Below are 27,352 nucleotides of genomic sequence, written 5' to 3'. Positions count from 1 at the left end.
TCAGTAGGTCTCACAAAGAGGGTCTGATTCTTGTAAGGTTGAACATTGTGTTTATTGATAACACAATAACTATGTGCATATATACAGGGTATAGCCCAGCTATGAGCACAGGTCTTGCTCCAGTCCACAACTGACACTCCTCTCGGGTCACGTGTGTCTTTACACTGTGGTTAGTTCGGTTTCCCAATCCCACATTAACCCTTATTATGCCAGATACCCTTATACTACAAGTCTATTCTCATTTTCCTCTGCAAACACCGGCTGTCCAGATAAACTGCAAATGGCTGTCATCTGTGTTGGTGACCACTGAGAAAAAGTCCAAGCACTTCCCCAAATGTTTGAAAGCTGCTGTCAACATAATGTGGAAAAACTTTAGCAGTTGAGGATATTCCCCCTCAGCAAGAGGTAGGTTATAACAACGACCTACTTCTAAATGCATGTATTTTTTCTAGAGATCCACACTGGTAGTAAGAGTGGCTAAGAAATTACTACAATCACCACTGACTCTGTATTGCATCGCAATCTGAATCAAAAAACACCCCAGGAGAGACAAGACCTAGAGTCGCGCATGCGCAGGAGACAAGCCGCTGATAGCGGAAGCCGGCACCGCGCAGGCGCCTGGGTCTACGCTGATCGACGATCCGGGAGTGGGCAGGCGCGTAAAGCCAGAGTTTACCGACCAAACTTGAGACTGCGCAGGCGTCTGAGGCTCAGCTGACCGACCGACCCCGGGACTGCGCAGACGTACAGGACTCAATTGACTGACCGACTTCAGACTGCGCAGGCGTGTGAGGCTCAGCTGACTGACCGACCCGGGGACTCGGTCTTTCGAGCGATGTGAGGAGGAGGAAAGCGGTGGAGCGGTTACAGGAGCACCGGCAATCAGGAGCGGAGCAACCCTGTCTCCCTTTTAATCCGGCCTTTCAATCGGTACGTTCCTGCGGGTCTTCCCGCGAATCTGGGGCATATGAGAGGTGGCGGCTGCCTTGTGTTGTCATGATTGGGTTTAGTCTTGGAGGTGGTTGTTGTCAGTTAAATGGGAAGAATGATGGAGGAACAAGGCCCGGGCTCCGCTGGATACTGACCGATCCTCTTCCCCCTTTCCCTAGTTGAGGGGCCGGCTGCAATCTGAGGCTGTCCGCTTCACTGCCATTGAAGCGCTCCCCTGCCAAGGAGTTGGGTGCCCCGTTGAGGCTGTCAGTGTGCAAAGGTCCTCCTTCCTAAATTTGTCGAGGGTGTAAGGTTTGGGGAAGTGTAAGCGTCAGTTGAGCAATCACCGAAATAGTCCACTCTCCTCAAGCTGGGAAAATGTTCAGCTGCTATCGTTGGGCACTGGGTGTTTTCTTAAATGCACCCAGGTTGGTGCATGTCTGCTCCACTGTTGTTGAGCTTTGTAGGAACCGCACGGCGCGTGTGCATGCAACACACTGAGCTTGCAATGTGGTGGCAATATTGTATATTTGCTGGGAGCTGTGACTGACTGAGGTGCTCACATGATCAGTGATTTTTTAAGAAGTGCTGGTTCCTCAGAAATGTGACTAAGCGATATGCAAAGCAAATCTTACCAGGAAATTAACTTGGACCTAACTTTCATTTTTACGGTGTTAATGTATTGATTAGGGACACATTTTGTACTGTTTGTGTATATGTGAACATACTGCCATCTTACTGATTATTGATAATCATATTGCTTTCTTGGTTGTAAAGCTGTCATCATGAAATCCTTTAACCTTGACTGATTCAGAAAAGATTCCTTTTTTGTTGCTTTCAATCAAAAGAGAACTTAAGTTGTGAAGCACAGGTCTGTGCAGCAAGTCTGTTGTCAAAACAGAGGATGCCAGTAAGATGAATCAAATCACTAAACTTGTACTTGGTATAAACTTTTGGACTCAACTTAACATTTCTTAATAGTTAACTAACTGTAAATTTCAACAACTTAAGTATGGATAGAACTTGTTTCCTCACCATTTCAGACACTGACATTGACTATTCATTTCGTATTGGTGAAGTATACAGAAAGATTGGTGATGAGATGAAGCAATAATTATTAGATTCATTGTCAGATTATGAATCTTAATAATGAACTGATGTATAAAAAATAAGACTGTTGTGATGATCACTACTAATCAACATAATGATGCTACAGTATCCCAAATTCCTGTAACCATTCTGTGATTAAAAGATGTATCCATTTTCCCCATTATTGAAAAAACAGTGCTCTCCTACTATTCGCTGAGGCCAATTATTATATCCTGTAACAAACTGCTTTGTAACTGAATATCTCCTAACCCTTTGCATTTCTTAGAGACAAAGTGCCACATCAAAGGTTATTGCAAAAATAAAAGCTCATGGTATAGGGGGTAACATATTGGCATTGATAGAAGATTGGCTAACAGGAAGCAGAGAGTAGGCATAAATGGGTCTTTTTCAGGTTGGTAGGATGTAACGAGTGGTGTGTCATAGGGATCAGTGCTGAGACCTCAACTGTTTACAATTTATATAAATAACTTCAATGAAGAAATTGAAGGAATGGTTTCCAAATTTGCTGATCGCCCAAAGATAGGTAGGAAAGTAAGTTGTGAAGAGGACATAAGGAGGCTGCAAAAAAAAATACATAGGTTAAGTGAGTGGGCAAATGGAGTATAATGTTGGAAAATGTAACATTAAAGGATGGTTACTCAGACTGACTGAGGTTGAAAAGTGTTGAGCACTGATAGGATCACTTGTTCACAATTGATATTAATGATTTGGACTTTGGAATTAAAACCACAATTTCTAAATTTGTGGATGACTTAAAATTGGGTGGCTAGTCAATACTGAGGAAGACTGAAACAAATTACAAGAAAATGTTGAACTTGCGGAGTGAACACATAATTGGCAAATTAGTAGATCTTGCATTTTGGGAAGAAAAATAAGAAGGGTGCATATCACTTGGGAGAACAAATATGCAAGTCACGAAAGTGGTGACACAGGTTAACCAGGCCAGAATAAAAGCAAATTGAACACTATGGATTATTTCTAGAAGGATAGAATGGAAAAGTAAAATTATGCTAAACATGTAACAAATCTTGGTTAGACCACATTGAGTATACTGGATACAGTTCTAGTCACCATATTATAAAAAGAAATGGAAGCACCGGTGAGGGTGCAAAATACATTTGCAAAAATTATACCAGAAATGCGGAGTGTCTACAAATCAGGAGAGGGTAAACGGGCTTGAAAAGAGAAGGTTGAAGGGTGACCGAACAGAGTTCTTTAAAATTATGAAAGGTTTTGATAGAATAGATGCAGAGATAATGTTTCCACTTGTGGGGAAGAGTAAACCTGGAGGCCATCGATATAAGGTAGCTATTAAGAAATCAAATTATAAGATAGCTATTAAGACTCGGAATCAGAAGATAGTTCTTTACTCAGAAATTGGTGAGAATGTGAAACTCCCTACCACGGAGTGGTTAAGGTGAATAGTATTCTTACATTTAAAAGGAGGCCAGATAAGCAAATGAGGGAGGGGGTTATGTTGATAAAGTTATGTAAAGAAAGACTGGAGGAGGCTCGAGTGGAGCACAAACATTGGCATGAACTGGTTGGGCCGAGTGACCGAGTGTGCTGTATGTTCTATGTATTCCTATCTAATAATATGTTTCAAACCCTTTGTGAGCCACCTTATTGAATGACTTCTGAAAATCCTTGCATGTTTCATCTGCATTTCTTTAATGCAGTTCACCATCTTTTCAAAAAACTTGCTTTAACGAATTCTAGTTGTATTTATTATGGATAGAGTGGTTGGCACCAGTAGAATTTTCATGTCCAAATGCAGCAAGATCTGGACAATATCCGGACTTGGGCTGACAAGTGGCAAGTAACATTTGTGCCACACGAGTGCCAGGCAATGACCATCTCCAACAAGAGAGAATCTAACCATTGCCCCTTGGCATTCAATGGCATTACTATCACTGAATCCCCCACTCTCAATAGGGGTTACCATTGACCAGAAACTGAACTGGACTAGCCATATAAATACAGTGGCTACAAGAGCAGGTCAGAGGCTAGGAATCTTGTGACAAGTAACTCACCTCCTGACTCCTCAAAGCCTGTGTGCCATCTACAGGGCCCAAGTCAGAAGTGTGATGGATTACCCTCCACTTGCCTGGATGAGTGCAGCTCCAACAACACTGAAGAAACTTGACACCATCCAGGACAAAGCAGCCTGCTTGATTGACACCTCATGCACAAACGTTCACTCCCACCAGCACTGACGCAGTGGCAGCAGTGTGTACCATCTACAAAATGTACTGAAGGAACTCACCAAGCCTCCTTAGACAGCACCTTCCAAACCCATGACTGCTACCATCTAGAAGGACAAGGGCAGCAGATGTTTGGGAACACCACCTGCAAGTTCGCCTCCAAACCACACACCACCCTGACTTGGAAATATATCGCCCGCTGTTGCTTTACTGTCGCTGGGTCAAGATCCTGGAACTTCCTCCCTAACAGCACTGTGGGTGTACCTACACCACATGGATTGCAGCGGTTCAAGAAGGCAGCTCACCACCACCTTCTCGAGAACAATTAGGGATGGTTAATAAATGCTGGCCCAATGAGTGACGCCCACTTCCCATGAATGAATAAAAGAATGTTTTCCTGAAAGGCATCATCAGAGGCCTGGGAGCAGGTCATCTGCAATTGTACATTTGGTGTTAGGTCAAGACTGTTAATTCAACACTTTTGCTCAAAAGAATTTAAATGAAGCAATTCTGATAAGCTATACTGCGAAACACTCAGGAATGCAGTAGGGTTCGAGTGTAGGTGATTGAACTTGGATAGCTCTGCAATGCAAAGTTCAGTCATTTCACAAAATCGTGATTGTAGTTAGCTTCCAGATAACAGCGTATTCATCCACAAAATATTTAGCACAAAGAAAACTTCCACTGGGACATTTGGCTCAGTTGTCAGCCAATTGACCAAAAGGGGATTTGCAAAAATGTTACACCCTTGTTCAAAAAAGGGTGTGAGGATAAACCCAGCAACTGCAGGGCAGTCAGTTTATCAGTTTAACCTTGATGGGAAAGCTTTTAGAAATGATCATCTCAGGACATATTTAACATCCACTTAGACAAATGTGAATGAATTAAAGAAAACCAGCACAGATTTGTTGACAAATTGTGTTTAAGTTGATTGAGTTTTTTGATGAGGTTAATGCAGTTGATGTGGCAATGACTTCAGAAAGGGAGTTGATGATCTTGGGTAACCAACTTGCCAGCAAAAAGCCCATGTAATAAAAGGAGAAGTGGCAACATTGATGTGAAATTCACTGAGTGGCAGGAAACAATCGTGGCGAATGGTTGTTTCTTGGACTAGAGGGAGGTATGGAGAAAGTTAAGCAGTAGGATTTCCCAGAGATTGGTACTAGGACCTCTGACTTTCTTGATCTGTGTTAAAGACCCAGACTTGAATGTGCAGGGCATTATTTCAAAATTTGTGGATGACAGAAAACTTGGAAGTATTGTGAACTGAGAGGAGGACATGAGGACTCTGAGGACAACCAGGTTGGTGGAATGTGTGGACAAGTGGCAGATGACATTTAATGCAGACAAGTGTGAAGTGCTACATTTTGTTAAGAAAACCAAGTAGAGGTAAGGTAAAGGATACAATTCTAATGGGGGTGCAGGAACAGTATGTGCACAAATCATTGTAGGTGGCAGGACAGGCTGAGAAAGTGGATAATAAGGCATGTGGGACCCTGAGCTTTATAAATCGAGGCATAGAGTACAAAAGCAAGGAAGTTATGCTGAACCTCTATAGAACACTGGTTTGTCCTAAACTGAAGTTTGTGTAGATTATAGGCACCAAAGCATATAAAGGCATTAGAGAAGGTGCAGGAAAGATTTAAAGAATGGTTTCAGGGATGAGGGGTCTCAGTTACATTAATAAATTAGAGAAGTTGAGATTGTTCTCCTGAGAGAAGAGATGGTTAGAGGAGTTTTGTAGAAGTGTTTAAAGTCATGAGGGTCTACACAGAATAAGTGAGAGAAACTGTTCCCATTGGTAGAGTGGTCAAGAACCAGAGGACACTGTTTTAAGGTGAATGACAAAAAAAAACTCCAAAGAAACCTATCGTCCACATCTTTTTATTTTTGTGGGTTATTGGCAGAGTTGCAACACCTGGAAAACATTGATATTTGGGATTACTAGTCAACAGCTGTGTTTTCTCAACAGGCTTGCTGGTGTAAACCACAATGGAAATTCTCTGTTTCACTTCTTTCTTCCCCCTTCATCTGCTCCTATGCATTTAAAGTAAGTCCAACATTCAGCTTGGGTGCAGCTTATTTAGGTCAATTTTATCAGCATTAAAGATGTATTTGCCCATCCCTAATTGCCCTTGAGAAGGTGGTGGTGAGCTGCCTCCTAGAACCACTGCAGTCCATGTGGTGTAGGGACACCCACAGTGATGTTAGAGAGGGAGTTCCAGGGTTTTGGACCTAGCAACAATGTAGGAATGGCGATATATTTCCAAGTAAGGATGGTGTGTGGCTTGGAGGGAACTTGCATGTTGTGGTGTTCCCATGCATCTGCTGCTCTTGTCCTTCTAGTCAGTAGCGGTCATGGGTTGCTGTCAAAGGAGCCTTGGTGAGTTCCTGCAGTGCATCTTGCAGACGGTATGCACTGCTGCTACTGTGCGTTGGTGGTGGAGGGAGTGAATGTTTTTTGACGGGGAGTCAATCAAGCGGGCTGCTTTGTCTTGCATGGTGTCGAGCTTCTTGAGTGTTGTTGGAGCTTCACTCATCCAGACAAGTGGAGAGTATTCCATCACACTCTTGTCTTGTGCCATGTAGATGGTGGACAGGCTTTGGGGAGTCAGAAGGTGAGTTATTCACCACAGGATTCTTAGCCTCTGACCTGCTCTTGTAGTCACAGTATTTATATGGCTAGACCAGTACCCCTCAGGATGTTGATAGCATGTACTTGTCAACAATTTCTATGGGAACCTTCAACAATTTCTATGGGAACCTTCCAAAATCTAGACTTGGTGGCACAATGGTTCTTGAGGCATTGACCCATCATATAAAAATAAGGTCAGTTCAAAATGCTCCAATGAATTAATTTGCTCTTTTCCAGTAAGACTTGTATGGAAAGATCAGGAAATTTATCTGCTGTAGGCCCTTTGAACCAAGTTGAATTCAAATTAAGTGGTAAATTTTACTGTTCAGTGTGTGTTTTCGACGGAAATCAGAATTAAAGTGTTTTAACTATTTTTATTGGGAGATTTTGTCATTTTGTATTTGCATGAAGTTAATTTTAAGTATGAGGAGGAGAAGTTAAATTTACACACAATTTGTTCTCCTGTGAGCAAGAGAAGAAAAGGAAGCAAAATCAGCACAGGACTTTGGTAGACTCATGGTCAGGAAGTTGCTCTAAGTCTTGGGTATTTTAAAGAAGTGAAAATTTGGAGATTTTGAGTCTGGTATCACTGTGACATACACGTGATTTGTTAATCCTCATTTGAAGTTGTCATTGACTTACTTTCCTTTGAGCGAATATTTTACTATGATTCATTACTGGAATTGTGCGCACAAGTTTTCTTAACAAAATTCATCAACATGTGAAATATAAGTGGATACCCTCTTTTTCCTTCAGGACGAGAGAGAGAAGTATATGTCATCACCAGGGACTAATTAGCTGTCAGCCCAGGATGACCTAGCCACATTGGGGATAGTATATAGTTGCCATGCTTTCTTTTTACCCTCCTATTTTCTTTGCATTCTTTTTGAAGGAATTGATTCTAACTGCACCATGATTCCAAACATGCTGGCAGCCCTACACTACCATGCCTGTTTGTTATGTGAACAGCTGATCCCAGTCTTAACTTCATCCAACAGCGACACGTGTACATTTCAGCAGGCTTGGAAATCTTCGCAGATTCTTCCCATGCTTGCCTGAACATTAAGGCCAATTTGAAGACTTGTGTTGCCAGTTAAACTGATAACAGTTAACTCGTAGTAAATGGTAAATGAAGCCCAAACATGTATTGCTTTGTTATATGCTGGCTTTACCAGCTGAACCATTAGTGTATTATAAGGGTGTTCGGCATAGCAAGGGTTAATGTCGGATACCTTGATTCCTTTGAGGTTGGGCCCATGATCCCTGTGGGAGCCTGCCAAAACCTGATAAGCACAGGAAGAAGCATTGATAAAACGGTTACTGCAGTGCCATCTTTAAAATTGAAACACCATTTTATGCTATACTTCCCTGAGCTGAAAAGCAACCATTGATAATAAATCAGCCCAATAGTCAGTTTGTGCTTATGCAAGGGCCAAATCGGATGCAAAATTGAGCATCATGGAGAAGAATTTTTTTTAAGTTGCTGGAGTTCATCAGGATTAAATAGGAAATCAGAGGAAATCCAAGTTAATACGTTGCACTTATTTCATGAAATCTGATGAAATAAGCCTAATGAAAGGCATTGATGAATTCTCAGCTCGCTTTGATGAAGTATTAAAAGACTTTGACAAGCATATTATTCAAGTGTTGGAGAGCATAGAACTTAAAAAGAGGGATAGAACACCCCCAGTAAAGCAGCGAAAGGGCAAAAGACAGTACCAAGCAAATCACAAGAGACCATGTCAACACAACGAAATGCACAAGTCAAAGAATTTAATACAGAGGAAAGAAAGAGAAAGTAAGAGGGGCAAAACTGAACTAGTTTATTCTCTTGTCTTTCGATAAGTAGAAGTTTTTAAAAATAGGCTGTGGCACTTATTCCAGAAACCCTTTGTTTGTGTAATTAATTTTTTTTAAGTAAGTCGCAGCAAATTCTCTTAGGTTGAAATCAAAAGTGTAGTTTATTCACAAGTTTTACCCTGGGGGTGATTGTAACTTTTCTCTCTCACTCCCTCGCCCTTCCTCGCCTGTTCTCTCACAATAGGGATAGAAAATATGGGGTTTTGCAACTGTGCATACCTTATCAGTAAAAAGAACCACAGAAATAGATATGAGTTCATGTGATTTCCAGAGTCCAAATCTGGAGGGAGTTCCCTCGTCGAGAAATTACAATTCAGATGGGTTCCTGAGTGAAGGCAGAAGTGCAGAATTCCTTTAAAAGATGATGGTGACACATAAGATGAGGTTGCTATTCAGCGACTTGGTCTCCTAAGCAGGCAATTACAAGTGTTTTCCAGATAAACAAGCTTCGGAGAGGCTCAGATGTAGCATGTTGCTTTTTGATATTTGTAGGTTGGAATTAAATCATCAGACCTCCTTGTGAGTCTAGAAATGTAATATTAAAAGCTGCCCAAATGCTAGAAGCTTAGATTATGTGATGTTGCTCATTAATGAGCTAATTGTATCTTAACAAGCAGGTTCTGTGCTTCTGGCCAAAATCTATTGTTTACCTTGAGAGAGAGTTGGTGGCCTTTAGTGTCTCTGCAGGTATGATGAATTTCAATGGCTCCCCCTTTGTTACAGTCCAGGCTGGAGAGACAAGTTGTCTGCTGGTCCTCTGGTATCGTGGATTTTAATGTGTTCTTACGATGAGGTATGAGATTCCACAAGGTTGAGGGTGGAACTCTTTTGTACTTGTAACTGCTGTTGGAAAATTCCAGAAAATGTGACCAATCTAGTGAATTATGTGACCTGTAGCAGCTGTCTTTTGTTCAGCAAAGTTCATTTTTAAAAAGCAAAAACAAAGTTTTATTCACACAGTTAATGGTCCCATGTGTTACAGACATGTCAAGAGGCTGAGAAGTAGCTAGAAGGCTTAAGAATAGAACGTCTTGAAAATGCTAGCACAGTGCCCAAGCTGCAACAGCAGGTGGCAGTGTTGAGCGATCAGATGGCTATGAATGAAGGAAAGTTATCTGATGTAACCCTAAAGCAACAAAGCCTGTGAAAGTAATACAAACATTTCCCCGTGGAACTTATTCATATCAAAGCTGAATTGGAAGATTTGAAACACCAGATTCAAGCAGAGTAGGCACCTTTCAAAATGCATGATGAATAGTTTGCTTCATTGAAGACATTAGTTTAAGATCTGAACGAACAAAATGTCTGTGGTGTCACAAAGGTGCAAGGAGGCTTTGAAAGAAACAGTAAGGTTGAATGTGGACAAGAATGCAATGAGCAAAGCTCTGATTCATGTGCAGACTCAGTACACATCTTCAGAAAGGCACAAGGAGGAATTAACAACTCTGAATTCCATTGTGGGCATATTGATGAGGGAGTTGGAAGAACTCAGCCAGAAGCCCAGCCAGGCACAACAGCAGGCAGAAAATGTACTTGAAGAAATTGTTGCCTTGAAAGACTCTTTAAAGAATCAAAATGTGTCCCTGCAAAAACATGAGTTAAGAAAGATGTTGAATATGCCATCAGAAAAGCTGTGTTGGAACTATCAGTATCGATACAGCAATGCACTAAAGCACAGAGTGAGATGGCAAGAGCTGAACAAAAAGTAAATGGTTGAAACAACTGCTAATTGTCCTTCAAAATCAAAAACAAAAGGAGTACATTCCCTCCTGGTGTTTGACAAGGTGTTTACTAAAACCCGCTTTCACAGCCACATCTCCTTTCTCAGTGACTGTCTCCATCTCCGACTTACCCCACGTGGATTTCAACTGAAATTCCACCCCTCATGTTTCGAACCCACCCAGGATTACAGGTATCTCCGGGACATAAAACGTTTCTCGGACTGCTGTTCCCGTCACATTCTGAAATCCACACTCAGTGCCATGCGCCGCCATATGAACACACTCGACCTCTCCCTCCAGCAGCACCGCCGTACCCTTTTTCAAAGCTGTGCGTGCCCCCAGTTTCATTTTATCCTTCGGCTCATCCGACGCCTCAACAAGAAACTTTTTCTCTTTCTCTCAAGTGCTAAGGAACGCAAACTCCAACAACTCATCGACACCAACACCCATCTAGGACCCTCCACCCCTGCCTGTCCCTCCGTCCCCAGCCTTTCTTCCAATCCCAACCCCAGCCGTCTATTCACTATACCCCCTGACCTTCCCCTCTCCGATGCTGAACGTTCAGTGCTCAGCAAAGGACTTAGTTTCATACCCTTACGCCCTCACCTCAATGAATTTCGGGCTCGGCATGATGCTGAACTCTTCTTCCGCTGTCTTCGTCTCCGGGCTCACTTCTTTGGGCAGGAGTCCTCTCCCAGTTCAACGGATCCTTTTACCCATCTCCAATATTCTCCCTCCACCTGGACCCCTCCCTCTGGATTCTTACCTTCTCTTGATCTTTTCATTGAGAACTGTCGGCGCGACATTAGTCGTCTCAATTTCTCTGCTCCTCTCACCCATTCTAACCTGTCTCTCTCTGAACTTACTGCACTCTATTCTCTCAGGTCCAACCCTGACATTGTCATCAAACCCGCTGACAAGGGTGGTGCTGTTGTTGTCTGGCACACTGACCTCTACCTCGCGGAGGCTGAGCGTCAACTTGCAGACACTTCCTCCTACCTCTCCCTGGACCATGACCCCACCACTGAACATCAAGCCATTGTTTCCAGGACTGTCACTGACCTCATCTTCTCTGGGGATCTCCCTCCCACAGCTTCCAACCTGATAGTCGCCCAACCTCGGACGGCCCGCTTCTATCTCCTACCCAAAATCCACAAACAGAACTGCCCCGGTAGACCGATCCTGTCAGCTTGCTCCTGCCCACAGAACTCATTTCTCATTATCTTGACTCCCTTCTCTCTCCCCTTGTCCAGTCCCTTCCCACCTACATCCGTGATTCCTCTGACAACTTACGTCACATCAACAATTTCCAGTTCCCTGGCCCCAACCGCTTCCTCTTCACCATGGACGTCCAATCCCTCTACATCTCCATCCCCCACCAGGATGGTCTGAGGGCCCTTAGATTCTTCCTCGAACAGAGGCCCGAACAATCCCCATCCACCACTACTCTCCTCCGTCTGGCTGAACTTGTTCTCACACTGAACAATTTCTTCTTCAACTCCTCTCACTTCCTCCAAATGAAAGGTGTGGCTATGGGTACCCGCATGGGCCCCAGCTATGCCTGTCTCCTTATGGGGTATGTGGAACATTCCTTGTTCCAGTCCTACTCCGGCCCCCTTCCACAACTCTTTCTCCGGTACATCGATGATTACTTCGGTGCCGCTTCATGCTCTCGTTGGGACTTGGAAAAATTTATTAATTTTGCTTCCAATCTCCACCCCTCCATCATTTTCACGTGGTCTATCTCTGACGCTTCCCTTCCCTTCCTTGACCTCTCTGTCTCAATCTCTGGTGATAGACTGTCCACCAATATCCATTACAAACCCACCGACTCCCACAGCTATCTCGACTACAGCTCCTTACACCCAGCTTCCTGTAAGGACTCCATCCCATTCTGTCAGTTCCTTCGCCTCTGTCGCATCTGTTCTGATGATGCTACCTTCAAAAACAGTTCCTCTGACATGTCCTCCTTCTTCCTTAACCGAGGTTTTCCACCCATGGTCGTTGACAGGGCCCTCAACCATGTGCGGCCTGTCTCCCGCGCATCTGCCCTCACGCCTTCTCCTCCCTCCCAGAAACATGATAGGGTCCCCCTTGTCCTCACTTATCACCCCACCAACCTCCTCATTCAAAGGATCATCCTCCACCATTTCCGCCAACTCCAGCATGATGCCACCACCAAACACATCTTCCCTTCACCCCCCCTATCGGCATTCCGTAGGGATCGCTCCCTCCGGGACACCCTGGTCCACTCCTCCATCACCCCCTACTCCTCAACCCCCTCCTATGGCACCACCCCATGCCCACACAAAAGATGCAATACCTGCCCCTTCACTTCCTCTCTCCTCACCGTCCAAGGACCCAAACACTCCTTTCAAGTGAAGCAGCATTTCACTTGCATTTCCCCCAACTTAGTCTACTGCATTCGTTGCTCCCAATGTGGTCTCCTCTACATTGGAGAGACCAAACGTAAACTGGGCGACCCGCTTTGCAGAACACCTGCGGTCTGTCCGCAAGAATGACCCAAACCTCCCTGTCGCTTGCCATTTTAACACTCCACCCTGCTCTCTTGCCCACATGTCTGTCCTTGGCTTGCTGCATTGTTCCTGTGAAGCCCAACGCAAACTGGAGGAACAATACCTCATCTTCCGACTAGTCACTTTACAGCCATCCGGACTGAATATTGAATTCAACAACTTTAGGTCGTGAGCTCCCTCCCCCATTCCCACCCCCTTTCTGTTTCCCCCTTCCTTTTCTCTTTTTTTCGAATAAATTATATAGATTTTCCTTTTCCCACCTATTTCCAGTATAAAAAGAAAAAAAAAATAATTATTTATTTATTTTATTTTATATATTTTTTTACATCTTTTATGCTCTCCCCACCCCCACTAGAGCTATACCTTGAGTGCCCTACCATCCATTCTTAATTAGCACATTCATTTAGATAGTATCACCAACTTTAACTTTAACACCTATGTGTTCTTTTGTATTATTGTTGTTGACATCTTTTGATGATCTGCTTCTATCACTGCTTGTTTGTCCCTACAACCACACCCCCACTCCACCTCTCCCTCTCTTTCTCTCTCTCTCTCTCTCCGCCCCCCCCACACACACCTTAAACCAGCTTATATTTCAACTCTTTCTTGGACTCGAACTCAAGTTCTGTCGAAGGGTCATGAGGACTCGAAACGTCAACTCTTTTCTTCTCCGCCGATGCTGCCAGACCTGCTGAGTTTTTCCAGGTAATTCTGTTTTTGTTTTTGTTTAGGAGTACATAACACTTCAGCAGCATGAAGAAATGAAAACCGCCTTGAACAGCAGAATAAATGAACGGAGTGCACATTCTTCCAGAAGGAACAGGATAGGCAAATGGTATCATAGAAGACCGATAGTTGATAAAGAGAAATTTAACACGAAGGAGCACAAAAAATGAATCAGGTGGAGACACCCAAGGATTGGAAACACTGAATGCTACAATTTCAACTCTGAATCAACTAAGTCGGCACAACACAACTGAGCCTACCATTCTTCCAAGTGTGACCAGAATGAGATTTGGAAGAATTGGCAAGCCTCCAGGCCGTCAGAATTTATAAAATTAGAGCCTTGGGGTGCAGAGGTGGTGTTGTGGCAGGGAAGGGGTAGCATGTAAAGAAAGATTGTACTGTAAATATGTTGGGTAAAGACTTAGGGGAGGTGCAGTATAAAGGTGTTCTGCATCGTAAGGGAAGAACATTACTGCCCACGGTATAATGTAGAGAGACAGATGACAGAGTAGACAGGAGACAGAGTTGTGTAGAGAGAGAGTCTGAGAGTAGTCGGCATGAAGATAGCACTAGACAGGGCTGTACCCTGGGGATATGTGCGTAGTGTTACCAATAAACACTATAGTTGAACCTTACAAGCTTCTAAACCTCTTTGTGAGACCTACTGAAACAGCCAGGGATTAATGTGTAGTTTAATGTAAATTATGACACGTGTCTGTGACTATCTATCTTTCCCTGTAATTAGATACATTAGTTTAAAGAAAAATCTCCTGGTAATACAGTAGAATTATAATTTTGAACAAAAATGGCAGTTTTGAATATAAATCTCAAAAGGCCAAATTGTGTAATTGAAGTGCAATAAAAACTGCTCATGAGTTACATCTCCAGCAGGATGCAAAAGCCATGTGAAAACCAACTCTTTCACTGGATCTTTCGAAGCTGTTGTCTGCTCACTTGTTTCCTAATTTAGGCGGTGGGGTTTTATATCTTAAATTTTGATATAGTTTTAGTGCAGAAGTAAGTACAACATTTGGCATCAACAGTAAATTTGTAGCTTGTTTCATGGCAATTTTTAGCTTTTCTGAATGGAACATGTTAAATACCATATTTAAACACAGATGCACTGATTTTATTTTTCAAACTGCAGGCTGAAGTATTGGGCACTAATCAAAGCCTCAGCCTTTACAGCATGTACCTGCCTTCTTCTGTATCTTCAGTTTCTTCATTCATTGGATTATGGTTCAGCATCTGATGAGTTTGGTTAAGTGGGAAGTTTAATTATGCTTGTATAAACTGCTTCTGTAGTTAAAAAATAGTGTTCCATGATAGTTGTTTTGCTAGTTTTTGTATCTGATGAATAGAATGTTCGAACCTTCATCAGGTGTTGCCATGATTCTGTGCAACATTCTGGCCTCTCGATTAGATCAAATTCAAGCTCCACTCCAGAGGACACGAGCACATAATCTAGTCTGAAATAATCTGGACTGACACTTGATACTGCACAGTAACTATTTTAAAATAAAAATTTCAAACAAATTACCCTGTCAGTATATCACTCATTTTGGTGTGGTGGTTCAAATGTAACAATTATTTGATAGCTGAGGATGAAGAATAATACTGAAATAGATTTTTAAAAGAGGTGGCACCAAACAGGAGATTCAAGGTTAGAGCTTCTGTACAGTGGCTTCTATTCCCTACAAACCTTTTGGCATTATAAAGTTGTTTTATGCAAGCAATTCTCGATATCCTTTGGATTGAAACTTGTAAGGAGTTATTTAATTGAATAATTGTGCATGTGCTGAGCTATCAGAGATGTTCTCCTTTGGATGAGACATTAAACAGCAGCCTGCCTATCCTCTTGTGGATATGAAAGGTCCCATGGCACCATTCAAAGAACAGCAAGGGGAGTTCTCAGAGTGGTGATTAATATTTGCCTCTCAACCAATATCACTAAAACAGGTTAGCTGGTTATTTATCTCATTACTATTTGTGGGACCTTGCTGTGTGCTAATTGGCTGTTGCATTTCTTAATGTTACAAAAATGATCATTCGTTGATTGGGAAGTCTTTGGGATGTCCTGAGGCCAGTTGGTTGGGAAGTCTTTGGGATGTCCTGAGGCCAATTGGTTGGGAAGTCTTTGGGATGTTGTGAGGCCATGAAAGGCACTACATAAATGCAGGTTTGTAAATGTTGGCATAAACACTCCAGGTAAATATATTGTAGTATTAAATGCCTATATTATCTTTCATAATATGCTTGGGCCTATACTTATTGGAGTTTAGAAGAATGAGAAGTGACCTTACTGAAACATATATGATTCTGAGGGGGCTTGATAGGGTGGATGCTGAGAGGATGTTCTCCCTCATGGGGGAATCTAGAACTAGGGGACACAGTTTCAAAATAAAGGGCATCCTATTTAAGGCTCTGATGAGGAGGAATTTCTTCTCTGAGGATTGTTAATCTTTGGAATTCACCCACCCTAGAGAGCAGTGGAGGTTAGATCATTGAATATATTCAAGGCTGCATTTGATTGAGTTAAGGATTGAAGTGGGTAGGCAGGACAGTGGAATTAAAGTCACAATTAGATCAGCCATCATCATATTGAATGGTGGAGCAGGATAGAGTGGTTAAATGGCCTTTTTCTCCTATTTCTTATGTTCTCAACCATAATTATTAGAGCAATGTACCCCATATTGGTGATAGAGCATGCCCCTTTAAGCTTGCAATGAGCAATGTGGTTAGAGCCTGATGCCTTGTGAACTGTGTGCACTAGATGTTATTCTTTAACAGTTGATTGTATATTCTTAAACATACTTTCTTTAGGGTCCTCAATTTGCGGGACAAAGGGTCATGTTCAACGTTGATTCCTGCAGGTGTGAATGCATAATCAATGCAATGTTATCCAGGTGTTATGAATTGTATTTAACTTTGCACAGATGATCTGAAGTGATTAAGCAAAGTAGAGCTTATTCTAACAGCAAGGCAAAGCATTGAGGCACTACTGCATTAACTGGGTTTTATTGTCTTATTTCAGTATATCAGTTTACTTCAAGAAATTACTTACTGAGGATGACAGAATTTTGGTTAATATCTGCTCCTGGGGAAAAAACATGTCAACAGACATGGGACAAATTAAATGCTACAACCACAAGGAACAACCATCTCTCTACCAACTTCAAGTTTGCAATTCCAGATTTAAAGGTCAGTAACAAAATGTGTAATTTTTGTTGAATTTGTGAATTTTCAAATGAGGCTGGCTTGAAATGTCCCCCCAAAAAAATTGTATCTGCTCATAGTCCATTTGCTGCTTGGCACACGATTGACATATTGTTTGATCTTAACTAGCAATTGTTGTAAATTCCAGAATGGAAGTTGAAGAATAGCAATATACATTAATACTGAAAAGATAAAAATCCAATTGGGTAGATAAAATTTCTTATCTTCTCTACAACAATATGAAAATTATTTGTTTTTATTACTGTGATCCAGGGTGAATGTGAATATGGCGAAAGAAATGGTGATACTTCTTACTCTTTAGTCCACATGCATGAAATTTTACTTTGTTATATCCTGTTTATTACATTCTTACATAGAAGCAGACATAGAAAATAGGAGCAGGAGTAGGCCATTCAGCCCTTCGAGCCTGCTCCACTATTCATTATGATCATGGCTGATCATCTAACTCAATAGCCTGCTCCCACTTTCTCCCCACATCCTTTGATCCCTTTCGCCCCAAGAGCTATATCTTATTCCTTCTTGAAAACATACAATGTTTTGGCCTTAACTACTTTCTGTGGTAGCGAATTCCACAGGCTCACCACTCTCTGGGTGAAGAATTTTCTCCTCGTCTCAGTCTTGAATGGTCTACCCCGTATCCTCAGACTGTGACCCCTGGTTCTGGACTCCCCCACCATCGGGACCATCAAGAACAAAGTACAGCACAGGAATAGGCCCTTCGGCTCTCCAAGCCTGCGCCGATCATATCGCCTGTCAACTAAAACATTTTGTACTTCCGGGGTCCGTATCCCTCTATTCCCATCCTATTCATGTATTTGTCAAGCTGCCTCTTACCACTATCGTACCTGCTTCCACCACCAGCAAATTCCAGATACTCACTACCCTCTGCGTTAAAAACTTACCCCGCACATCTCCTCTATAGTTTTCTCTTCACACCTTAAATCTATGTCCCCTAGTAATTGACCCTTCCACCCTGGGAAAAAGCTTCTATCTACTCTGTCCATGCCACTCATAATTTTGTAAACTTCTATCAAGTCCTTCCTGCATCTACCCTGCCTAGCCCTGTTAGAATTTTATAGGTTTCTATGAGATCCCACTATATTCTTCTGAACTCCAGCGAATATAATATTAACCGACTCAATCTCTCCTCATATGTCAGTCCCCTCATCCCAGGAATCAGCCTGGTAAACCTTCGCCGCACTCCCTCTTTAGCAAGTACATCCTTCCTCAGATAAGGAGACCAAAACTGCGCGCACTATTCTAGGTGCGGTCTCACCAAGGCCCTGTATAATTGCAGCAAGACATCCCTGCTCCTGTACTCGAATTGTCTGGCTATGAAGGCCAACATACCACTTGCCTCCTTTACTGCTTGCTGCACCTGCATGCTTACCTTCAGCAGCTGGTGTACGAGGACACCCAGGTCTCGTTGCACGTTCCCCTCTCTCTCTCTCAACTTATAGCCATACAGATAATCTGCGTTCCCGTTTTTGCTACCAAAATGGATAACTTCACATTTATCCACATTATACTGCATCTGCCATGCATTTGCCCACTCATTCAGCTTGTCCAAATCACACTGAAGCATCTCTGCATCCTCCTCACAGCTCACCCTCCCACCCAGCTTTGTGTCATCTGCAAATTTGGAGATATTAACATTTAGTTCCCTCATCTAAATCAATAATATGTATTGTGAAAAGCTGGGGTCGCAGCACCGATCCCTGCAGTACCCCACTTGTCACTGCCTGCCATTTGGAAAAAGATCTGTTTATTCCTACTCTTTGTTTCCTGTCTGCCTACCAGTTTTCTATCCATCTCAATACACTACCCCCAATCCCATACGCTTTAATCTTACATGCAAATCTCTTTTGTGGGACTTTGTCGAAATCCTTCTTAAAGCCCAAATAAACCGCATCCACTGGCTCCCCCTCATCAACTCTACTAGTTACATCCTCAAAAAATTCCAGTAGATTTGTCAAGCATGATTTCCCTTTTGTAAATCCATGCTGACTCTGCCGAATCTGCCACTGTTTTCCAAGTGCTCAACTATTAAAACTTTTATAATGGACCCTAGAATTTTCCCCACTATCGACATCAGGCTGACTGGTCTATAATTCCCTGTTTTCTCTCTACCTCCCTTTTTAAATAGTGAGGTTACATTAGCTACCCTCCAATCTGTAGGAACTGTTCCAGAGTCTATAGAATCTTGGAAGATGACCACCAATGCATCCACTATTTCTAGGGCCACTTCCTTAAGTACTCTGGGATGTAGATTATCAGGCCCTGGGGACTTACCGACCTTCAATCCCATCAATTTCCCCAACACCATTTCCCTACTAATACTGATTTCTTTCAGTTCCTCCCTCTCACTAAACCCTGTGTTCCCTGACATTTTTGGTATGTTATTTGTGTCCTCCTTTGTGAAGGCAGAACCAAAGTATGTATTTAGCTGGTCAGCCATTTCTTTGTTCCCCATTATGAATTCCCCTGTTTCTGACTGTAAGGGACTTACATTTGTCTTCACCAATCTTTTTCTCTTCACATACCTATAGAAACTTTTACAGTCAGTTTTTATGTTCCCTGCAAGCTTACTCTCGTACTCTTATTTTCCCCGTAATCAATCCCTTGGTCCTCCTTTGCTGGATTCTAAAGTGCTCCCAATCCTCAAATCTTTTTTTTTCTGACCAATTTGTATGCCTCTTCCTTGGATTTAATACTGTCTCTAATTTCCCTTGCCTGCAAAGAATGAATGGAAAGACTATGCAGCATGTTTATTTTATGCATGAGCAATTTTCAACACAATCTTGAATATTTATTGATCAATAAACTGCAGAAGTTCGTTATTTTAGCTCCATTTCAACTGTTACTATTTGTCTGCAATAATGCATGGTAAACAACTTGTATGGTGTGTTCGGATTAAACCTAAGATGCATCCTGACCAGAGGCTTTCACATCTTTAGCTAGGTGTGGCAATTTTGAAAATAGAAAGTTAGATATAACTTTCTAGAAGAATTGATATGTAGGAACCTTGGAAATCTTATCTAAACTGTACTTGTATCTTTGGCTTCAGGTTGAGTAGCAAGGTACAAAATTGTGCCCGCCCCCCGCCCCACCCAAACTCTTCTGACAGTATGGGGCAAAAAATTGTAGAAATTTGTGGGGTCATATGTTGCATGTAGTAATTTGAAATACTACTAATTACAGGCATTTAGTTAATATTTGCAGAGTTCAGAGAGGACCTCAACTAGTATGGTACAGTTGTAGGGCTTAGAGGATGCTTCTGACAGTTATGACACTATAGTTCAACAAGAATATATGTCTATATATTTTGCACTTCCTGCTTAAGTTTTTCTGACAAGGTTATAATTACAGTAACATTTGGGGTTGTGTAAAAGATTTTAAACTGATGAATGAATCTCCTGTTATAATAGCAGGGGATCAGGGTGGTGGGGTGGTGGAGAGCAGATGGTGAATTTGAGGCTGGCCTGCCTGAGCAGAGGAGAGTGAAGTTTGAAGTGGCTGCCAAGTGCTATCAGGTGGGAGGCTGGAAAGGGATGAAGATAGCTGGGTGGCCAGAAGTATAGTGCAGAACAAAAGCAGATGTAATTCCCATTCTTTTGTAGCTTGCATTGGATGATTGGAGCTGAAGGTTGTCTTCTACATTTTCAATAAAATAAATATCGTACAGGGAGCCATGGGATTGAGCCTTAAGTCCTTAAAGGTGTCTCTGTGGTTTAAGCTGATGATACAGATCGAAGCATGACCTGGATGAGGAAAACTGGAAGGAACGAAATCCAACAATTTTTGCGCATTGCCAGTCAAATGGTTGTCTTGTACTGCTTGGAACAATAGAGCAGAAATATGTGGGTCAAGTAACTCTATTAGAATTACAGTCAGATTGCTAGAAGTCCTGGACTTGACAGGCCAATGAGATGGCCAAAACTCACCATTCTAAATGCTAAGTAAATAGATTTAATAGAATGATTCTACAGTTCCCCCTTTTAGTTGCTTACAATGGGTGGGGTTATGTCATACATTTAAACGGTTAAATATTGCTACACCACAAATATTTTTCTTTGTTGTGGGGGAAAATATAGAAACGCTCATTCAAATTAGGATTGCTTTTTGAAAAAAGCCAAAGTGCTTTCACAGTTTGTCATGGATAAAAATGCTTTCACTTATTTTTGTATTGCATTTAATATTGGATTTTCCCCTTAGGTTGGAACTTTAGATGTCTTAGTGGGGTTATCTGATGAGCTGGCCAAGTTGGACTCATTTGTGGAGGGGTAAGTTTGTTAAATACCTTTAACGATTTCTGAAATCAAATTTACATTTCTGAAGCATTCTGTAAAAGATTAATACAAAAATTAAATGGGTGCTCTTAGGCTACAATGCACAGCTATATGATTTTCACAGCATTTATAGATGAATAATTAGAGCTCTCCCCTTTAAGAATTAATGCCATCATACCAGTCATGTGGGTTATCTGGTTAGTCAGTCTTCAGAAGCATTTAGTTTGTAGTTTATGTAAACAAGCTAGCTTAGAACCATTGTCCTTAAGTGACTCTTTGACCATGCATCAGGTTTGTCATGATCTAGCATAGAAATGTGACAACACAAATGTGGAGGGAACTTTTCAAACACTCAGAGATGATAGTTCTCTAATGTGAGTTTTGTTTTAAGAACTATTTGGTATACCTTACACCCTGATAAATAATTTTTGCTTTAAGGTGAAATACAATACAAACCAATAGATATTATTGCAGAGTTTAAATGATATATTTCTGATTATGTAGTTCTGTCACAAAATGTGTGTAAGATAGCTTTTTCGCCAACATTGTTGCTGTTCTTAGAGAAATGTTTGGTGAATTTTTCTTTGTAATATATTACATTGTGTAGTTAGTTAAGTGGTACAGACCATTAGAATGCATCTTGAGAGGACGTTAAAAAAAATGTAGCAGAGGATGGCAAGGGTAATAGTTGTGAAATTTTAAGCAATGCTCATGCACTTCTGGTTTATGTTTAACTTTGCTATCCAGAATCCTCCTTTGTTATTGAAGAAGCTAGCGACTCCTCACAGAAGAAATATTTTGGCAGTGTTAGATGTGATTCATTTGGTGCCTGTCAGAAGCCTATGGATTCAAGTCCCAATCTAGAGATTTGAGGACAAAAATCTAGTCTGACACTCTTGTGCAGTGCTTAGGAAGTACTATTGGAAGTGTTGCTTTCCAGACGAGACATTAAACCAAGGCTCTGTCTTCACTCAAGTGAACGTGAAAGATGCACTGGCACTATTTTGAAGAAAAGCGGGGACATTATCCCTTATTTCCTGGCCAATATTTATCCCTCAATCAGCATCACTTAAAAACAGATTATCTGAGCATTATCAAATTGCTGTTTTGGAGCTTGCTGTGTACAAATTGTCTACTGCATTCCCTGCATTAAAGCTAATTAAGTACATTTGAAGTGTATCCAGTGTGGTAAAGTTCTTTGTGATGCCTGAAGTCATGACAGGCACCATATAAAAGCAAGTCTTTGAGTAAGGGCGTGCAAGGAGACAGGTGACTACATTAGAGTGAGACAGAGACTGAGTAGCAAATTTGGTTCATGTGGTGAATTCTGGAAAGTCCTTTTCAGATTTTAACTATAGAGCAGGAATCAAGATCTGACATAGTACTAACCTTCAAGTAAGTTAGGTTAGTTTGTTAAAGAGAGAACTGCATGGAGTAGCAGTTATCTGTCAATCACCTGAAAGCAGTTGGTTTAAGTGGTGTTAATTACTGTAGCAGGAAGCTAAACTAGCTAGTGACTCATTAGAGGGTCTATAAAAGAGACGGGCTTTTCAAACCGCAGGATCAGAAAGGGATGCTCAAGGAGACAGGCAACTACGCTGAATTGAGACTGGGACTGAGTGAGTTGGTTCATGTGGGAATTTGGTGCACGGGGGGGAATGAGGTTTGGTATACATAAGAATTATTTTATGTTAATTAAGTAATTAAAGTAAGTTAAAAAAACATAAGTAACAATGACAGGACATGTGTTGCAGCTATGGAATGTAGGGGCTTTTGGATACCTAAGTGATCCATGGTAAACATGTCTGCTGAAAGTGTAAGCAGCTAGAGGAATTCTGGATCAGAATTATTGATTTGGAAGCTGAACTGCAGACACTCTGCAACGTAGGGGAGTGGGGGAAATATCTGGACACTTTGTTCAGGAAGATGGTCACACCTCTTAGAATAAGCCTGTTTTGGTCAGCAGTGAGAGACAGGAGGATGTGACAGTGAGTGAGGCAGGTAATGGGATTGAGCAGACAGTAGTGGAAGAGCCTTAGACTTTGCAATTGTCAAACAGATTTGAAGTGCAAGATGGATGAGCAGGCTGGCCATGGTACCACGGTACAGGAAGCCATTCAGGCCGGGTGGGGTGGGGGTGGAGTTGGTTGGAAATGTAGCGGTGGTAGGGGGTAGTATAATGAGGATTGCCACTGTTCTCTGAAGCAAAGAACGTGAATTGCCTGCCTGTTGCCAGGATTTGGGACATCTGCTCAGGGCTGGAGAGGAACTTGCATGTGGAGGGGAAGGATCCAGTCGTCCTGGTCCACGTAGGTACCAACGGCATAGACAGTACAAGGAAGGAGGTTCTGCATAGTGAGTATGAGAAGCTAGGCATCAAACTAAGAAGCAGAACTTCAAAGGTAATAATCTCTGGATTGTTACCTGAGCCATGTGCAAATTGGCATAGGACAAATAAGATGAGAGAGATGAATGCGTGGCTGAAAGACTGGCGTTGGAGAAGTGGGTTCCGGTTCGCCGGGCACTGGCACCAGTACTGGGGAAAGTGGGGGCTGTGCTGTCGGGAGGTCTACACCTGAACCGTGCTGGGATATTTGTTCTTGCGAATCGCATAACGAGATGTAGAGAAGACTTTAAAAAAGAGGGGTGAGGGATTAAATTTGGGTATATGTGGTAAATCAAGGGGTAGATTCTCAAGGTAGGATACCATAATAGTAATATGAGAAATGAGGGCCATAGAATAGCAGGAACAGACAGACAGATAAAACCTAAGAATACACCAGTATTCAAGACTAGATGTTACGAAGATAACCAAAAGACAAAACTAAAGGCTTGGTACCTGAATACGCGTAGCATTCATAAAAAGGTAAATGAATTGATAGCATACATTGATGTAAATTAATATAGAGACATGGCTCCAGGATGATGAGGATTGGGTCCTAAATATTGAGGGGTAAATGATATTCAAAAAGAATAGGAAGCTAATTAAAGGTGGAGTGGTAGCACTGTTGATCAAGGGTAGCATTGGTACAATAGTTACAGATGACCTTGGTTCAAGAGATCTGGACGTAGAATCGGTTTGGGTGGAGATGAGGAATAGTAGGGGAAAGAAGTCACTAGTAGGAGTGGTCTACAGGCCCCCTAACTAACCACAATGTTGGACAAAGTGTATGAGAAGAAATATTGGGTGCTTGAGATAAAGAAATGGCAATAATGGGTGATTTTAACCTATATATAAACTAGAAAAATCAAATTGGCAGTAGCAGCCTGGATGAGGAGCTTTTGAGATCGTTGGTTCCGAAAATGCTGCTCTAAAAAAGTGAGAGCAGGTTATATTAGACTTGGTATTGTGTAAAGCGACAGGATTAATTAATGACCTCAGAGTGAAGGCACCCCAAGGTAGCAGCAACCACAATATGACTGAATTTTCCATTCATTTTGAAGGGGAGAAGAGGAGGCCTAAGACTAGTATTTTTAAACTAAAATGAAAACTGAGTTAGTTGAAGTGAACTTGGATACTAGGCTAGGTGATAGATCAATAGCGAAGCAGTGGCAGACATTTAAGGGGATATTTCAGAATACTCAGAATAAGTATATTCCTACGATGATGAAAAATTCTAAGGGGAGGACCCACCATCCATGGTTAACTAAAGAAGTTAAAGAAAGCATCAAATTTAAGGAACAAGCATAAAACTGTGCAAAAATAACTGCAGGTCAGATGATTGGTCAGAATATAAAGAACAGAGGATGACTAGATGGTTAATCAGGAGAAAGAAAGTTAAGTGTAGGAGGAATCTAGCTAAAGATGTAAAAATGGATAGCAAGAGCTTCTACAGGTATTTAAAAAGGAAAAGAATAAACAAATTCAGTGTTGGTCCTCTAGAGAGTGACAGTGGGGAGTCAATAGTAGATGTTTGGTGTTAATTTTACAAAATTCACTATATTCTGGAAAGGTCCCATCAGACGAAATTAGCAAATATAACTCCTCTATTCAGGAAGGGAGGGAGGCAGGAAGCTATAGGCCAGTTAGCTTGACACCTGTCGTAGGCAAGGTGTTAGGGTTGATCATTATGGAGGTTATAAGTTGGCAATTAGAAAAACTCAAGGTAATCGGGCAGAGTCAGCATGTGAAAGGGGAATTGTGTTTAACCAACTTATTGGAGTTCTTTGAAGGAGCGATATGTGTAGTGGACAAAGGGGAGCCTGTAAATGTGCTCTACTAGGATTTCCAGAACGCATTTGATAAGCCACATCAAAGGTTATTGCAGAAAAAAAAAGCTCATGGTGTAGGGAGTAACATATTAGTCTGGATAGAAGATTGGCTGGCTGGTAGAAAACAGAATATGCATAAATGGGTCTTTGTCTCATTGGCAGGATGTGATGAGTGGAGTCCTGCAGGATTCTGTGCTAAGGCCTCAACTTTTTACAATTGATGTCAATGACTTAGTTGAGGGTAGTGAAGGCATGGTAGCTAAATTTGCAGATGACACAAAGGTAGGAAAATATGTTGTGAGGAGGGCATAAGGAGGTTGCAGATGGATATGGAGAGGTTGAGTGAGTGGGCAAAAATCTGGCAGATGGTGTATAATGTAGGAAAATGTGAAGTTCACTTTGGCAGGAAGAGAAAAGCAGAGTATTAGTTAAATGGAGAACGGGTGCAGAATTCCGAGGTGCAGAGGGATCTGGGTGTTTTCGCGCATGAGTCACAAAAAGTTAATATGCAGGTACAGCAAGTAGTTAAGAAGTCTAATGGAATTGAACATAAAATTAGGGATGTTATGCTTCAGTTATACAAGGCACTGATGAGACCACATCTCGATTATTGTGTGCATTTTTGGCCTCCTTATTTAACGAAGGTTGTAAATACACTGGAGGTGGTTTGGAGGAGGTTTACTAGATTGATGCCTGGAATGAGTGGGCTGTTTTATGAGGAAAGGTTAGACAGACTGGGCATATTTCCACTGGAGTTTAGAAGAGTGAAGGGTGACTTGACTGAAGTATATAAGATCCTGAACAGTGTTGAGAAGGTGGATGTGGAAAGGATGTTTCCTCTTGTGTGTGAGTCCAGAACTATGGGGCACTGTTTTAAAAAATAGGGTTCACCCTTGTAGGACAGAGATGTGGAGAAATCTTTTCTAAGGATTGTGTGACTTTGGAACTCTGCCTCCAAAGGCATGGAAGCAGGGTAATTGAATATTTTAAAGGCAGAGGTAGTTTCTTGTTTGGCAAGGGAGTCAAAGGTTATCAGGGGTAGATGGGAACGTGGAATTCGAAACACGAACAGATCAGCTATGATCTTATTGAATAGTGGAGCAGACTCGGGCTGAATGGGCTACTTTTGCTCCTATTTCATATGTTCTTTTTAGAAAGTTTTTTTTCCCAGTAAGTGCAACCCAAGTTCTTTTGATGTCATTTTTAATGCTGGAATTTCAGACTGAGTTCTGAGAAAATGATGCTTAACGTCTGTCTCTGTTAAGAATTGCTTCACTTTTGGCACTTTATTATAGTGTGGATAGGATGCCTCAGACTTTGGCTCTCGTTGGGAGTGCCAAATGTCAAAGTGGGTATTAAAAGCCTAATATATTTCTGGTAACTCTGCTAAGGTGACTGCACTGTGAGATTCCTACCCAAAATAATCCCTTCAAATCAGCCCGAGGGATTTCAAAGTTTGAGATTCATTGGTCTCACTTTGTGGTCAAACTTGTTGAATTAATACTTTAACTTTGTATTTGGATCAAATACTGAATTCCCAAAACTTTTTTACTTTTGGGGAATGATTTTGCCACCTGGTGAAATAAAGAAGCTGTCATGCAACAAGACAAAAATGGATAATGCTGAAAATGCAAGTTTACCTATCTGCGTATGAAAAGCGTAAATGCTTTTGTCTAACGGTTTAGAAACTAGAAAAGGAGCGGTAGGAAATCCCTTTTGAAGATTGATTGAGGTTGAGTGTCAAATGTGGTAAATATGAATTCAAAGAGAAATAATAACAATTGAAATAATGTGAATGGATTAAAGCAAACTCGATAAAAGTGAAAAATGAACGTTTACAATGATCACCTCAAAGACTCGAAGGCAAAAGCTAAGTAAAATACTCCCAAAG

At 41.6% G+C, this 27,352-nt stretch overlaps 1 protein-coding gene across 2 annotated transcripts in view; it reads left to right on the top strand.

The window, feature by feature from the left end:
- The first annotated feature begins 704 nt into the window (after positions 1 to 704).
- The window catches only part of atp6v1c1a (ATPase H+ transporting V1 subunit C1a), a 66,235-nt gene continuing 39,587 nt past the window's right edge, over positions 705 to 27,352 (top strand). Inside the window, exons 1-3 of one of the 2 annotated variants that reach the window (XM_041190259.1) lie at positions 705 to 930; positions 16,758 to 16,924; positions 21,176 to 21,243. In XM_041190259.1, coding sequence (XP_041046193.1) covers positions 16,793 to 16,924; positions 21,176 to 21,243 — 200 coding nt within the window. In that variant the 5' untranslated portion in view covers positions 705 to 930; positions 16,758 to 16,792. The remainder of the gene's footprint in view (positions 931 to 16,757; positions 16,925 to 21,175; positions 21,244 to 27,352) is intronic. The other variant, XM_041190258.1, reaches the window with a different exon arrangement.

The sequence above is a fragment of the Carcharodon carcharias genome, chromosome 6 (assembly GCF_017639515.1).
Source record: "Carcharodon carcharias isolate sCarCar2 chromosome 6, sCarCar2.pri, whole genome shotgun sequence".
Lineage (NCBI taxonomy): Eukaryota > Metazoa > Chordata > Chondrichthyes > Lamniformes > Lamnidae > Carcharodon > Carcharodon carcharias.
Note: the sequence above shows the minus strand (reverse complement) of the source record. Positions and strands in the feature narration are given on the sequence as shown.